General features: G+C 45.1%; 1 protein-coding gene across 1 annotated transcript in view; it reads right to left on the minus strand.

Annotated features, from left to right (window-relative positions):
* Positions 1–12,657, minus strand: part of plxnb3 (plexin B3) — a 60,600-nt gene that overhangs the window by 9,164 nt on the left and 38,779 nt on the right. The window contains 20 exon segments of the mRNA XM_054619868.1: positions 40–257; positions 1,493–1,593; positions 1,801–1,949; positions 2,550–2,711; positions 2,795–2,899; positions 3,203–3,334; positions 3,571–3,733; positions 3,889–4,065; positions 5,398–5,534; positions 5,690–5,795; positions 6,033–6,184; positions 6,262–6,431; positions 6,531–6,621; positions 6,852–6,965; positions 8,354–8,470; positions 8,784–8,892; positions 10,844–10,952; positions 11,513–11,672; positions 11,785–11,917; positions 12,011–12,111. Coding sequence (XP_054475843.1) covers positions 40–257; positions 1,493–1,593; positions 1,801–1,949; positions 2,550–2,711; positions 2,795–2,899; positions 3,203–3,334; positions 3,571–3,733; positions 3,889–4,065; positions 5,398–5,534; positions 5,690–5,795; positions 6,033–6,184; positions 6,262–6,431; positions 6,531–6,621; positions 6,852–6,965; positions 8,354–8,470; positions 8,784–8,892; positions 10,844–10,952; positions 11,513–11,672; positions 11,785–11,917; positions 12,011–12,111 — 2,706 coding nt within the window.

Raw genomic sequence — 12,657 nt, forward strand, 5'->3', positions numbered from 1 at the left:
TGATCTGAGACCAGGTGACATCAGCACCACATGACCCACCCTGGTGAGGAACAGTCGGTTGTTGAGCAGGTTGTTGAGCTGCTGGAGGCCCTGCTCCACAGTCTGCCTCCTGGACTCTGGCAGGTCCAGCTGGCGGCTCAGTGGCGCCACCTGCTGTCCAGGGAAGAAGACTCTCTCTGCATATGTCCTGTAGTCCAGCAGGGGGAGTCCTGGTCCTCCTACATCACTGCTCAGGTCCATCATCTCTGTCATCAGGTCTAGAAGCAGAGGAAGAGGACGTTACAGCTGGGAAGCTCCTCTACATCTCCATCTTTTTAAAAAAAGACTTTGGCATCATTTCAGCTGCAAAGGTGAACTGGGACAAAAGGTGAAGCACTGGCAGTGGGGAGGTGAAAGGGAGGGGCTACCCAGTCTACCAGGGGGCTGACCAGTCTACCAGGGGGTTACCTGGTCTACCAGGGGTTACCCGGTCTACCAGGGGGTGACCAGTCTACCAGGGGGTGACCAGTCTACCAGGGGGTTACCTGGTCTACCAGGGTGTTACCCGGTCTACCAGGGGGTGGCCAGTCTACCACGATGTTACTTGGTCTACCAGGGGGTTACCTGGTCTACCAGGGGGGTGACCAGTCTACCAGGGTGTTACCCGGTCTACCAGGGGGTGACCAGTCTACCAGGGTGTTACCCGGTCTACCAGGGGGTGGCCAGTCTACCAGGGTGTTACCCGGTCTACCTGGGGGTTACCAGTCTACCAGGGGGTTACCAGTCTACCAGGGGGTTACCAGTCTACCAGGGGGGTTACCAGTCTACCAGGGGGCTGACCAGTCTACCAGTGGGGTGATCAGTTTACCAGGGGGTTACCTGGTCTACCAGGGGGTTACCCGGTCTACCAGGGGGTGGCCAGTCTACCAGGGTGTTACCCGGTCTACCAGGGGGTTACCTGGTCTACCAGGGGGTTACCTGGTCTACCAGGGGGTTACCCGGTCTACCAGGGTGGTTACCAGTCTACCAGGGGGTTACCTGGTCTACCAGGGTGTTACCCGGTCTACCAGGGGGGTGGCCAGTCTACCAGGGGGTTACCAGTCTACCAGGGGGCTGACCAGTCTACCAGGGGGCTGACCAGTCTACCAGGGGGCTGACCAGTCTACCAGGGGGGTGATCAGTCTACCAGGGGGTTACCAGTCTACCAGGGGGTTACCAGTCTACCAGGGGGCTGACCAGTCTACCAGGGGGTGATCAGTCTACCAGGGGGTTACCAGTCTACCAGGGGGCTGACCAGTCTACCAGGGGGTTACCAGTCTACCAGGGGGTTACCAGTCTACCAGGGGGCTGACCAGTCTACCAGGGGGTTACCAGTCTAGAACAAAGACGGTTTTAAGTATGTTGGTGTTTACGTTGGGAATGAGAATATAGTCCAGAAGAACTGTGAGGGTAGAGAAGAAGGCAGACGTCCTCCAGAGAAAGGACTCTCTGTTTAATGAATGTGTTTGTGTACCGGTGAACTCTTTGCGACACTGGTCTCCCACGTTGATCTCCAGAGTCTCCAACTGCAGCAAAACCTTCTTGTAGTCTCTGAGAGCCTGTTTACTCTTCCTCCTGAACATAAACACACACACACACACACACACACACACACACACACACACACACACACACACACACACACACACACACACACACACACACACACACACACACACACAGTAAAGTTAATAATGAAGCCCCCCAATAAAGTGTTCCCACACACCAGGTCAGACAGACAGACAGACAGACAGACAGACAGACAGACAGACATGTATCTACCTGTACATAAGAATGACGACCAACACTGACAGGATGATGACAGCAGCTCCCGCCCCCAAACCAATCTGAGCAGCCAATGGGACGACAGACAGAGAGTCACCATCGTACTGAACCAAACCCAGGTCCACCCGCAGGTTCCCCATGAACACCTGAGAGACAGACAAGGATAACAATTACTAATAAAGAAAGGCTGGTGTCAATAATAATGCTAATAATAATGCTAATAATAATAATAATTATATTAAAATTAATAATTATATGCATTATCTTTAGCATTATAATAATAATAATAATTATTATTATTATTAATCTTAATCTTAATATGCATATTCATATTCATAATACTAATGCTAATAAGAATAAGAATAATAACAATGCTAATAATAATAATCATTTTAATAATAATAATTATATGTATTTTCTTACTTTATTTTTTATTATTGTTAATAATCTTAATATTCATATTCATAATAATAATACTTATGTTAATAATAATGCTAATGCTAATACTAATGCTAATAATAATAATAATAACAATTCTAATAATAATTTGAATAATAATTTGAATAATAATAATTATATCTTTATTATTATTATTAATATCCATATTCATAATAATAATACGTATGCTAATAATAATGCTAATAATAATGCTACTAATTATAATAATTATATTAATAATAATTATATGTATCATCTTTATTATTATTATTATTAATCTGAATATTAATATTCATATTAATTGTTACCTGGAGGCTGGGCAGCTCGTTGCTGTCGTCCACACTCATTGGCTGGATCTCTGGAGGTTCACAGTACAGGTGAGTGTTGTCCAGAGTTTTGACGTCACACTCCTGATCTCCAAGTCGAGCCTTCACTTCCTGTCTGGACATGGCTCTGGTCAGGTCCTGTCCCTGAGGGTCACCATGGAAACACAGACGTCAGACACGTTTGATTTGTAAACGGTGAACAAGCAGACACGAGGAGAGACAGTCACCTCCACGGCGATCACTCCTCCTGGTTTGAAACGATACGGGACGTCTGGAGCGTCTCTGCTCAGAGGAAACAACTCCGGGTTCGGATAATACGTGAAGCTCTTACCCTGAGGGACACACAGACAGGAGAGAGAGACAGACAGGTGTCTACTTCAGGACAAGCAGTAACAGAGAGACAGACAGGTGACTCTCTGTTACATCCTGTCCTCTATTAAATCACATTCTTTTATTTTGAAGGGGCTCTTTGACTTTCATCCATCTGCTGCATTTTATCAGTTGTTATTGTGAAAAAACCCTGATGCTAACCTGATAGATGCTAACATGCTAACAGTGAATGAGGAGAGACTGTTTCATTCTCGTTCTCCACCTGATGTTTGTTCTGACAGACAGGTAGAGAGACAGACAGGTACCTTGATGGTCTCATAGTGGACTCTGACGTTGTCCAGCTGAAACCAGACGCCCTTCACTTTGACCTCGGGGGACACCTTGGGAGTAAGACAGGTCATCTGAGAGGAAGACAGGACGGAGCAGCGCTCTGACACCTGAGAGTCAGACAGGTAGAGAGAGACAGAACAGACAGACAGGTGAAGAGAGAGAAAGACCGGAGAGACAGACAGGTAGAGAGAGAGAGTCAGGAAAGACAGGCATTACTCAGGGTGACCTTTGACCCTCCTGTTCATCATAATGGCCCATCTTAGGACACTCCCACTTCAGCGGCCAATCAACATCTGATCTGGTGTGAATGCAGGCTAACTCTTCTCTGATTGGCCAATCTCACCGTTGTCATGGTGCTGTTGAAGACCAGCTGCTTGGCGGTGAGCAAAGCCAATCGTCTTCTCCGTTTCACCCTCTGGACCTCCACAGGCTCCACCCACACCGATATGATTGGCTGCTGCACAACGCCCAGGTTCCTGCCCGTCACCGTGACGACACGCCCGCCTCTGAGGACAGGAAGTGGTCACCTGATTAGGGCTTTGAGTCATGAGCTGATTGATTATTAATTATTGATTATCAGGTTCATATGAGCTTATTGATTATTGATTATCAGGTTCATATGAGCTGATTGATTATTGATTATTGATAATCAGGTTCTTACTCATAGAAGCTCTCTGCAGGTGTGGCGTCCGTGATAACCGGGTCGTCAAGGTAACGGAAGGTAACGCTGGGAACAGTTCGCTCAGCTTTCCCGAACAGAACCCGCAGTGTGACCTCACCAGTCTGATTACTGGGACCAGTCTGACACACCAACTGGGAGTCCGTCACCTCCTCCACACTGAGAGGAGACAAGGAGAGGAAACAAAGAGAGAAGACGAGGAAACAGGGAGAGGAAACAAGGAGAGGGAACGAGGAAACAAGGAGAGGAGACAAGAAGACAAGAAAACAAGGAGAGGAGACCAGAATACAAGGAGAGGAGGAGGGAAAACAAGGAAACGAGGAGAGGAGGAGAGGAGACAAAGCAGGGTGTTTTTATTTTCAGCAGGTTGAACGAGAAATGAACGAAGTCGATCAAACAACTCAAAGATGAATCAGTAGTAGTACATCAGTAGTAGTACAAGTAGCAGTAGAAATAGCAGAAGCAGTAGTAGTGGTAGTATTGTACTAGCAGTAGTAGCAGTAGTAGTGTTTGTAATGTAGTAGTAGCAGCAGTAGTACTAGTAGTAGCAGTAGTAGTGGTAGCAGTAGTAGTGGTAGTGGTAGTAATGTATTAGCAGTAGTAGTAGCAGTATAGTGGTAGTAGTTGTGCTGTAGTATTGGTAGTATTAGTATAAGTAGTAGTAGTAGTAATGTAATAGTAGCAGTAGCAGTGGTAGTAATAGCAGTAGTCGCCGTAGTAGACGTGGTAGCAGTAGCCCTGGTAGTAGCAGTAGTGTATTAGTAGCAGTAGTAGTGGTAGTAGTAGCAAAACTAGCATTAGTAGTGGTCACAGTAGTGGCGGTAGTAATGTAGTAGCAGTAGTAGTGGTAGCAGTACTCACATGTAGCAGTAGTAGTAGCAGTTGTAGTGGTAGCAGTAGTAGTAGCATTAGTAGCGGTAGTGGTAGTATTAGCAGGAGTTGTGGTAATGTAGTAGCAGTACTCACATGTAGCAGTAGTAGTGGTAGTAATGACTAGTAGTACTAGCAGTAGCAGTAGTAGCGGTACTCACATGTAGCAGTAGTAGTGGTAGTAATGAGTAGTAGTAGTACTATCAGGAGCAGTAGTAGTAGCAGTACTCACATGTAGCAGTAGTAGTGGTAGTAATGAGTAGTAGTAGTAGTACTAGTAGTAGCAGTAGTAGTGGTAGTAATGACTAGTAGTACTAGCAGTAGCAGTAGTAGTAGCAGTACTCACATGTAGCAGTAGTGGTGGTAGCAATGAGTAGTAGTAGTACTAGCAGGAGCAGTAGTAGTAGCAGTACTCACATGTAGCAGTAGTAGTGGTAGTAATGAGTAGTAGTAGTAGTACTAGTAGTAGCAGTAGTAGTAGTAGCAGTACTCACATGTAGCAGTAGTAGTGGTAGTAATGAGTAGTAGTAGTAGTAGTAGTAGCAGTACTCACATGTAGCAGTAGTAGTGGTAGTAATGAGTAGTAGTAGTACTAGTAGTAGCAGTAGTAGCAGTACTCACATGTAGCAGGGTTGGGGGCCCAGGAAGGCCCTCAGGTCGGACTTCTGTCCGGTCAGCAGCTGTCGTCCTCTGATGGTGAGTCTGGATCCTCCAGAGACCGGACCTTTATCAGGAACCAGATCCAGGAGCTGCGGGTCCTGGACAGAAAAACACACATTGATTCAAATACTACTCAAAAACTATGGTTACCGACGGCAATACACGTAAACGATGAATAAATAAATATTCACAAATAAAGATGTGAACAGAGAGGAACAGGCTGACCGACCGCCGGGGGGCCATGACCTCTGACCTGATAGGTGAACATCTGTCTGGACTTTCCAGGTGGACTTGTTCCCACGGTAACCAGGACAGGCCCCTCCCTCTGCTTCCCACTGGACTGCAGCTCACACACAACCCTATAAACACACACACAGGTATACACACATTCAGTTCCTCAAAGGGGTGTGTGTGTGTGTTTGTTTGTGTGTGTGTGATTGTTTGTGTTTGTGTGTGTGTGTGTGTGTGTTAATCAGAGGATCCTTAGTGTTAATCAGAGGATCGTAGCAATAGTAGTAGTGTAGTGTTTGCTTGTTTGTGTGTGTGTGATTGTTTGTGTGTGTGTCTGTGTCTGTGTGTGTGATTGTGTGTGTTACCTGGTGGAGATCTGGTATCCTTCAGGTTGGGGTGGACACTGAACACCTGAAACTGTGACTCCGCCCACCACATCCTGGTACCTCTTCCCCAGATTGGAGCCTGTGATGGTTACCAGAACTCCGCCCTCCAGCGGACCGGAAACAGGAAGCACCTGCAGACAGGTGAGCAGACAAACAGTTTGAATGTTTCCATGGCAACAGACGAGACGTCTCCAAGCATGAGACTCACCTGTGTGATCTGAGGGGGCGGGCAAGTGTCTGCAGGTACACTGGGACAGGATTGGTTGTAAACACAATTGGGGGCCGGGCTTCCTGAACACCACACACAGCCGTACTCCTCAGGCACCGCCCTGCACTGAGAGCAATCTGATTGGCCGGCCGAGCAGTCGTACAGCTGGACTGAATAACACAGGATACAAATATCAGCCAATGAGATCTGTTGGTCTGTCACACACACACACGCACACACACACACACAAACACACGTGAGGTTCTTACGTCGGAGGCCAGGTGAGATGTCGATGCGTCTCTCTCCTCGACGCAGGTAGACAGCTGAGGAGTACTGAAGCTGACTGACAGCATACTGGAACTACACACAGACAGACAGGTGGTGACAGAGAGACAGCTTCATTAAATCCTGTCTTAAGAACTCTCCCTCTAAGCCAATGAAAACACAGCTCCTCTTAGGTCATGTGATTAAACACTAGACAAAGTTATCTTGCTTAACTTATCAATCCTCCACACTGTACCTTTAGGGTGAACACTCTTTGCATTAGTGTTAGCATTAGCGTTAGCATTAGCACAAGAGGGTCAACACACCTGATGAGGGCTGCAGGTGAAGGTGTGTGTGTTGTCGTGTGTTTTCTCTACAGAAGCTGTCAGATTGATCTGGATTCCTTCAATCTGAACGACACACACATACGGAGCTTCATCCTTCAAACAGAAACAAACCCATATTATAATAGTGCACATGAATATTTATATATTTATAAATGTATGTATTTATACTTGTTATAAATATAACATCCAGAATCACAGTCAGAGGATCCTTAGTATTAATCAGAGGATCCTTAGATGTAATCAGAGGATCCTTAGATGTAATCAGAGGATCCTTAGTGTTAATCAGAGGATCCTTAGTATTAATCAGAGGATCCTTAGTATTAATCAGAGGATCCTTAGTATTAATCAGAGGATCCTTAGTGTTAATAAGAGGATCCTTAGTATTAATCAGAGGATCCTTAGTGTTAATCAGAGGATCCTTAGATGTAATCAGAGGATCCTTAGTATTAATCAGAGGATCCTTAGTATTAATCAGAGGATCCTTAGTGTTAATAAGAGGATCCTTAGTATTAATCAGAGGATCCTTAGTGTTAATCAGAGGATCCTTAGATGTAATCAGAGGATCCTTAGTATTAATCAGAGGATCCTTAGTGTTAATAAGAGGATCCTTAGTATTAATCAGAGGATCCTTAGTGTTAATCAGAGGATCCTTAGATGTAATCAGAGGATCCTTAGTATTAATCAGAGGATCCTTAGTGTTAATAAGAGGATCCTTAGTATTAATCAGAGGATCCTTAGTGTTAATCAGAGGATCCTTAGATGTAATCAGAGGATCCTTAGTGTTAATCAGAGGATCCTTAGTGTTAATCAGAGGATCCTTAGTATTAATCAGAGGATCCTTAGATGTAATCAGAGGATCCTTAGTTGTAATCAGAGGATCCTTAGTATTAATCAGAGGATCCTTAGTATTAATCAGAGGATCCTTAGTGTTAATCAGAGGATCCTTAGATGTAATCAGAGGATCCTTAGTATTAATCAGAGGATCCTTAGTATTAATCAGAGGATCCTTAGTGTTAATAAGAGGATCCTTAGTATTAATCAGAGGATCCTTAGTGTTAATCAGAGGATCCTTAGATGTAATCAGAGGATCCTTAGTATTAATCAGAGGATCCTTAGTGTTAATCAGAGGATCCTTAGTGTTAATCAGAGGATCCTTAGTATTAATCAGAGGATCCTTAGATGTAATCAGAGGATCCTTAGTTGTAATCAGAGGATCCTTAGTATTAATCAGAGGATCCTTAGATGTAATCAGAGGATCCTTAGTTGTAATCAGAGGATCCTTAGTTGTAATCAGAGGATCCTTAGTTGTAATCAGAGGATCCTTAGTGTTAATCTTCCTGTAAGTCGCTTTGGATAAAAGCGTCTGCTAAATGACTGTAATGTAATGTAATGTAATTAATCAGAGGATCCTAGACCACCTAGATATTATATAGCATGCACACTTAAACAGTTGATATGATCAACATAAAAAGTGTCCTCACGGTGTAGACGTCCAGGTTACGTCCACGCAGCACCACAGTGGTGGTCAGGCCCAAAGGAACTAAGGCAGAACTCTGGAGGGTGAAGACCAAAGGACAAGAAGTGGGACCAGAAGACTCCTGTTGACAGACAGGAGACAGGTGAGACATACCTACAGAGACAGACAGACAGATAGAGAGAGAGACATATAGAAAGAGAGACAGACAGACAGATAGAGAGATAGAGAGACAGACAGACAGACAGATAAATAGAGAGAGAGACATATAAAGAGAGACAGATAGACAGACAGATAGAGAGCTAGAGAGACAGACAGATAGAGAGATAGAGAGACAGAGAGACAGATACAGAGACAAACAGACGGACAGACAGACAGATAAATAGAGAGAGAGAGACATATAGATAGAGAGAAAGACATACAGACAGCTGTCTCACTCTCTGGTTGAGGATGATGTGTTGGCTGGAACAGCTTTGGTTGTGACTGCATTGTTGATCGAGAGGACACCAGTTACATCTCCACTCACTGCTGACACACGCCAGACACCTGAAAGCATCATCATCATCATCATCATCATCATCATCATCATCATCATCATCATCATCATCATCATCATCATCATCACCATCATCATCATCATCATCATCATCATCATCACCACCATCATCATCATCATCATCACCATCATCATCACCATCATCACCACCATCATCATCACCATCATCATCACCATCATCTTCACCATCATCACCATCATCACCATCATCATCACCTTCATCATCATCATCATCACCATCATCATCATCATCACCTTCATCATCACCATCATCATTAACCATGGTTCGTATCATTATTGATCAATAGTGTACTGGGTGTACAGTGGGGCAAAAAAGTATTTAGTCAGCCACCAATTGTGCAAGTTCTCCCACTTAAAAAGATGAGAGAGGCCTGTAATTTTCATCATAGGTACACTTCAACTATGAGAGACAGAATGGGGGGAAAGAATCCAGGAAATCACATTGTAGGATTTTTAATGAATTAATTGGTAAATTCCTCGGTAAAATAAGTATTTGGTCACCTACAAACAAGCAAGATTTCTGGCTCTCACAGACCTGTAACTTCTTCTTTAAGAGGCTCCTCTGTCCTCCACTCGTTACCTGTATTAATGGCACCTGTTTGAACTTGTTATCAGTATAAAAGACACCTATCCACAACCTCAAACAGTCACACTCCAAACTCCACTATGGCCAAGACCAAAGAGCTGTCAAAGGACACCAGAAACAAAACTGTAGACCTGCACCAGGCTGGGAAGACTGAATCTGCAATAGGTAAGCAGCTTGGTGTGAAGAAATCAACTGTGGGAGCAATTATTAGAAAATGGAAGACATACAAGACCACTGATAATCTCCCTCGATCTGGGGCTCCACGCAAGATCTCACCCCGTGGGGCCAAAATGATCACAAGAACGGTGAACAAAACTCCCAGAACCACACGGGGGGACCTAGTGAATGACCTGCAGAGAGCTGGGACCAAAGTAACAAAGGCTACCATCAGTAACACACTACGCCGCCAGGGACTCAGATCCTGCAGTGCCAGACGTGTCCCCCTGCTTAAGCCAGTACATGTCCAGGCCCGTCTGAAGGTTGCTAGAGAGCATTTGGATGATCCAGAAGAGGATTGGGAGAATGTCATATGGTCAGATGAAACCAAAATAGAACTTTTTGGTAAAAACTCAACTCGTCGTGTTTGGAGGAGAAAGAATGCCGAGTTGCATCCAAAGAACACCATACCTACTGTGAAGCATGGGGGTGGAAACATCATGCTTTGGGGCTGTTTTTCTGCAAGGGGACCAGGACGACTGATCCGTGTAAAGGAAAGAATGAATGGGGCCATGTATCGTGAGACTTTGAGTGAAAACCTCCTTCCATCAGCAAGGGCATTGAAGATGAAACGTGGCTGGGTCTTTCAGCATGACAATGATCCCAAACACACCGCCCGGGCAACGAAGGAGTGGCTTCGTAAGAAGCATTTCAAGGTCCTGGAGTGGCCTAGCCAGTCTCCAGATCTCAACCCCATAGACAATCTGTGGAGGGAGTTGAAAGTCCGTGTTGCCCAGCGACAGCCCCAAAACATCACTGCTCTAGAGGAGATCTGCATGGAGGAATGGGCCAAAATACCAGCAACAGTGTGTGAAAAGCTTGTGAAGACTTACAGGAAACGTTTGACCTCTGTCATTGCCCACAAAGGGTATATAACAAAGTATTGAGATGAACTTTTGTTATTGACCAAATACTTATTTTCCACCATAATTTGCAAATATATTCTTTAAAAATCAGACAATGTGATTTTCAGGAATTTCTTTTCTCATTTTGTCTCTCATAGTTGAAGTGTACCTATGATGAAAATTACAGGCCTCTCTCATCTTTTTAAGTGGGAGAACTTGCACAATTGGTGGCTGACTAAATATTTTTTTGCCCCACTGTATGTCATTTCTTACTGGGAGCTCTGGTTCAGTCGGCTCACAGCTCCACAGTCGTAGAAGGTCATGTTGCCCGTGGTGATGGTCACGTGACCAAACATCAGAGACACAGGCAGGATCATGTGATCTGGAAGGAGAGAGTCACACGCTAACATAAGGATGTGAGGTGGAAACACTCAGCCGCCCCACAATGCATTGTGGCTCCTCAGACCGTCCAATGGCTGACTGCGGGGTAGATGGTTCTGCCATGACGGAGCAGCAGAACACGGATCATGTGATCAATAAGATCCATTCAGTCATGTGATCCATAAAGTCACATGACCTATGTATTGTTTATTGGTTTACTTCAGAGAACGGCACCTCTGATCGTTAATAAAGTACATTAGTAGGTAGTACATAAGTGTGCAGTACATTAGTGTGTAGTACATTAGTGTGTAGTACATTAGTATGTAGTACATAAGTGTGCAGTACATTAGTGTGCAGTACATAAGTGTGCAGTACATTAGTGTGCAGTACATTAGTATGTAGTACATAAGTGTGCAGTACATTAGTGTGCAGTACATTAGTAGTCAGTACTTTGGTACTGTATTATATAATGTGTATATATATGTATAATGTATGTATATAATGTAGTTTGCATTATTCAAACACAGCATGAGTCTAAATCAACATCAGCTGTTTACTCACCACTTCCTGTTACTATGGGTGGGAGGAGCTCCGGAGCAGGTGATTGACAGGTAATGCTGGTTGCTGTGACTACGGCGGGCTGAGGTGGGAGGAGCCCAAAGACGCAGGACAGAGACTCCGCCTCAGTGAGAGCAGGAAGCTGGACGACTGACAGCGTTACCTTGGAGACAAACATGTAAACAAAGAGTCAGATAAACACACACACACACACACACACACACACACGCACGCACACACACACCTGTCTACAGGTAGCGCTAACACCTAGATACCTGTGTCTGCTCGTCCTTGCTCTGATTGGCCGGCCTCAGGCTCTGCACCGTCACACACTGATTGGTCGGTTCAAAGCTCCACAGCCAATGGTTGGGCTGCATGTGACGCTGACACTGATGTTTACGGGAACATCTGGACCAATAAGAGAAACGTCATCAGAGAGAGAGACAGGGTAAAAGAGAGAGACAGGGAGAGAGAGAGACAGACAGAGACAGACAGACCTACCTTCCCTCCAGGACACACCAGCCACAGTACGGATCTCTGACAGAGAGACAAGACTGACAGTCTGTCTGTCTCTCACATGTGGAAACAGGAACCTTCGACAGCTGAGAGACAGACAGGAAACAAATCAGAGGTCAGTTTGTTTTCATGTTTATATTTAAATGATGTTTAGAAAAGAAAATGGACAGAGAGACAGACAGGAACAGAGAGGGACAGAGAGACAGACAGGAACAGAGAGGGACAGAGAGAGACAGACAGGAACAGAGAGAGACAGACAGGAACAGAGAGGGACAGAGAGACAGACAGGAACAGAGAGAGACAGACAGGAACAGAGAGGGACAGAGAGACAGACAGGAACAGAGAGGGACAGAGAGAGACAGACAGGAACAGAGAGGGACAGAGAGACAGACAGGAACAGAGAGGGACAGACAGGAACAGAGAGGGACAGAGAGACAGACAGGAACAGAGAGGGACAGAGAGAGACAGACAGGAACAGAGAGAGACAGACAGGAACAGAGAGGGACAGAGAGACAGACAGGAACAGAGAGGGACAGAGAGACAGACAGGAACAGAGAGGGACAGAGAGACAGACAGGAACAGAGAGGGACAGAGAGAGACAGACAGGAACAGAGAGAGACAGACAGGAACAG

Source organism: Anoplopoma fimbria, chromosome 1 (assembly GCF_027596085.1).
Source record: "Anoplopoma fimbria isolate UVic2021 breed Golden Eagle Sablefish chromosome 1, Afim_UVic_2022, whole genome shotgun sequence".
Taxonomy (NCBI): domain Eukaryota; kingdom Metazoa; phylum Chordata; class Actinopteri; order Perciformes; family Anoplopomatidae; genus Anoplopoma; species Anoplopoma fimbria.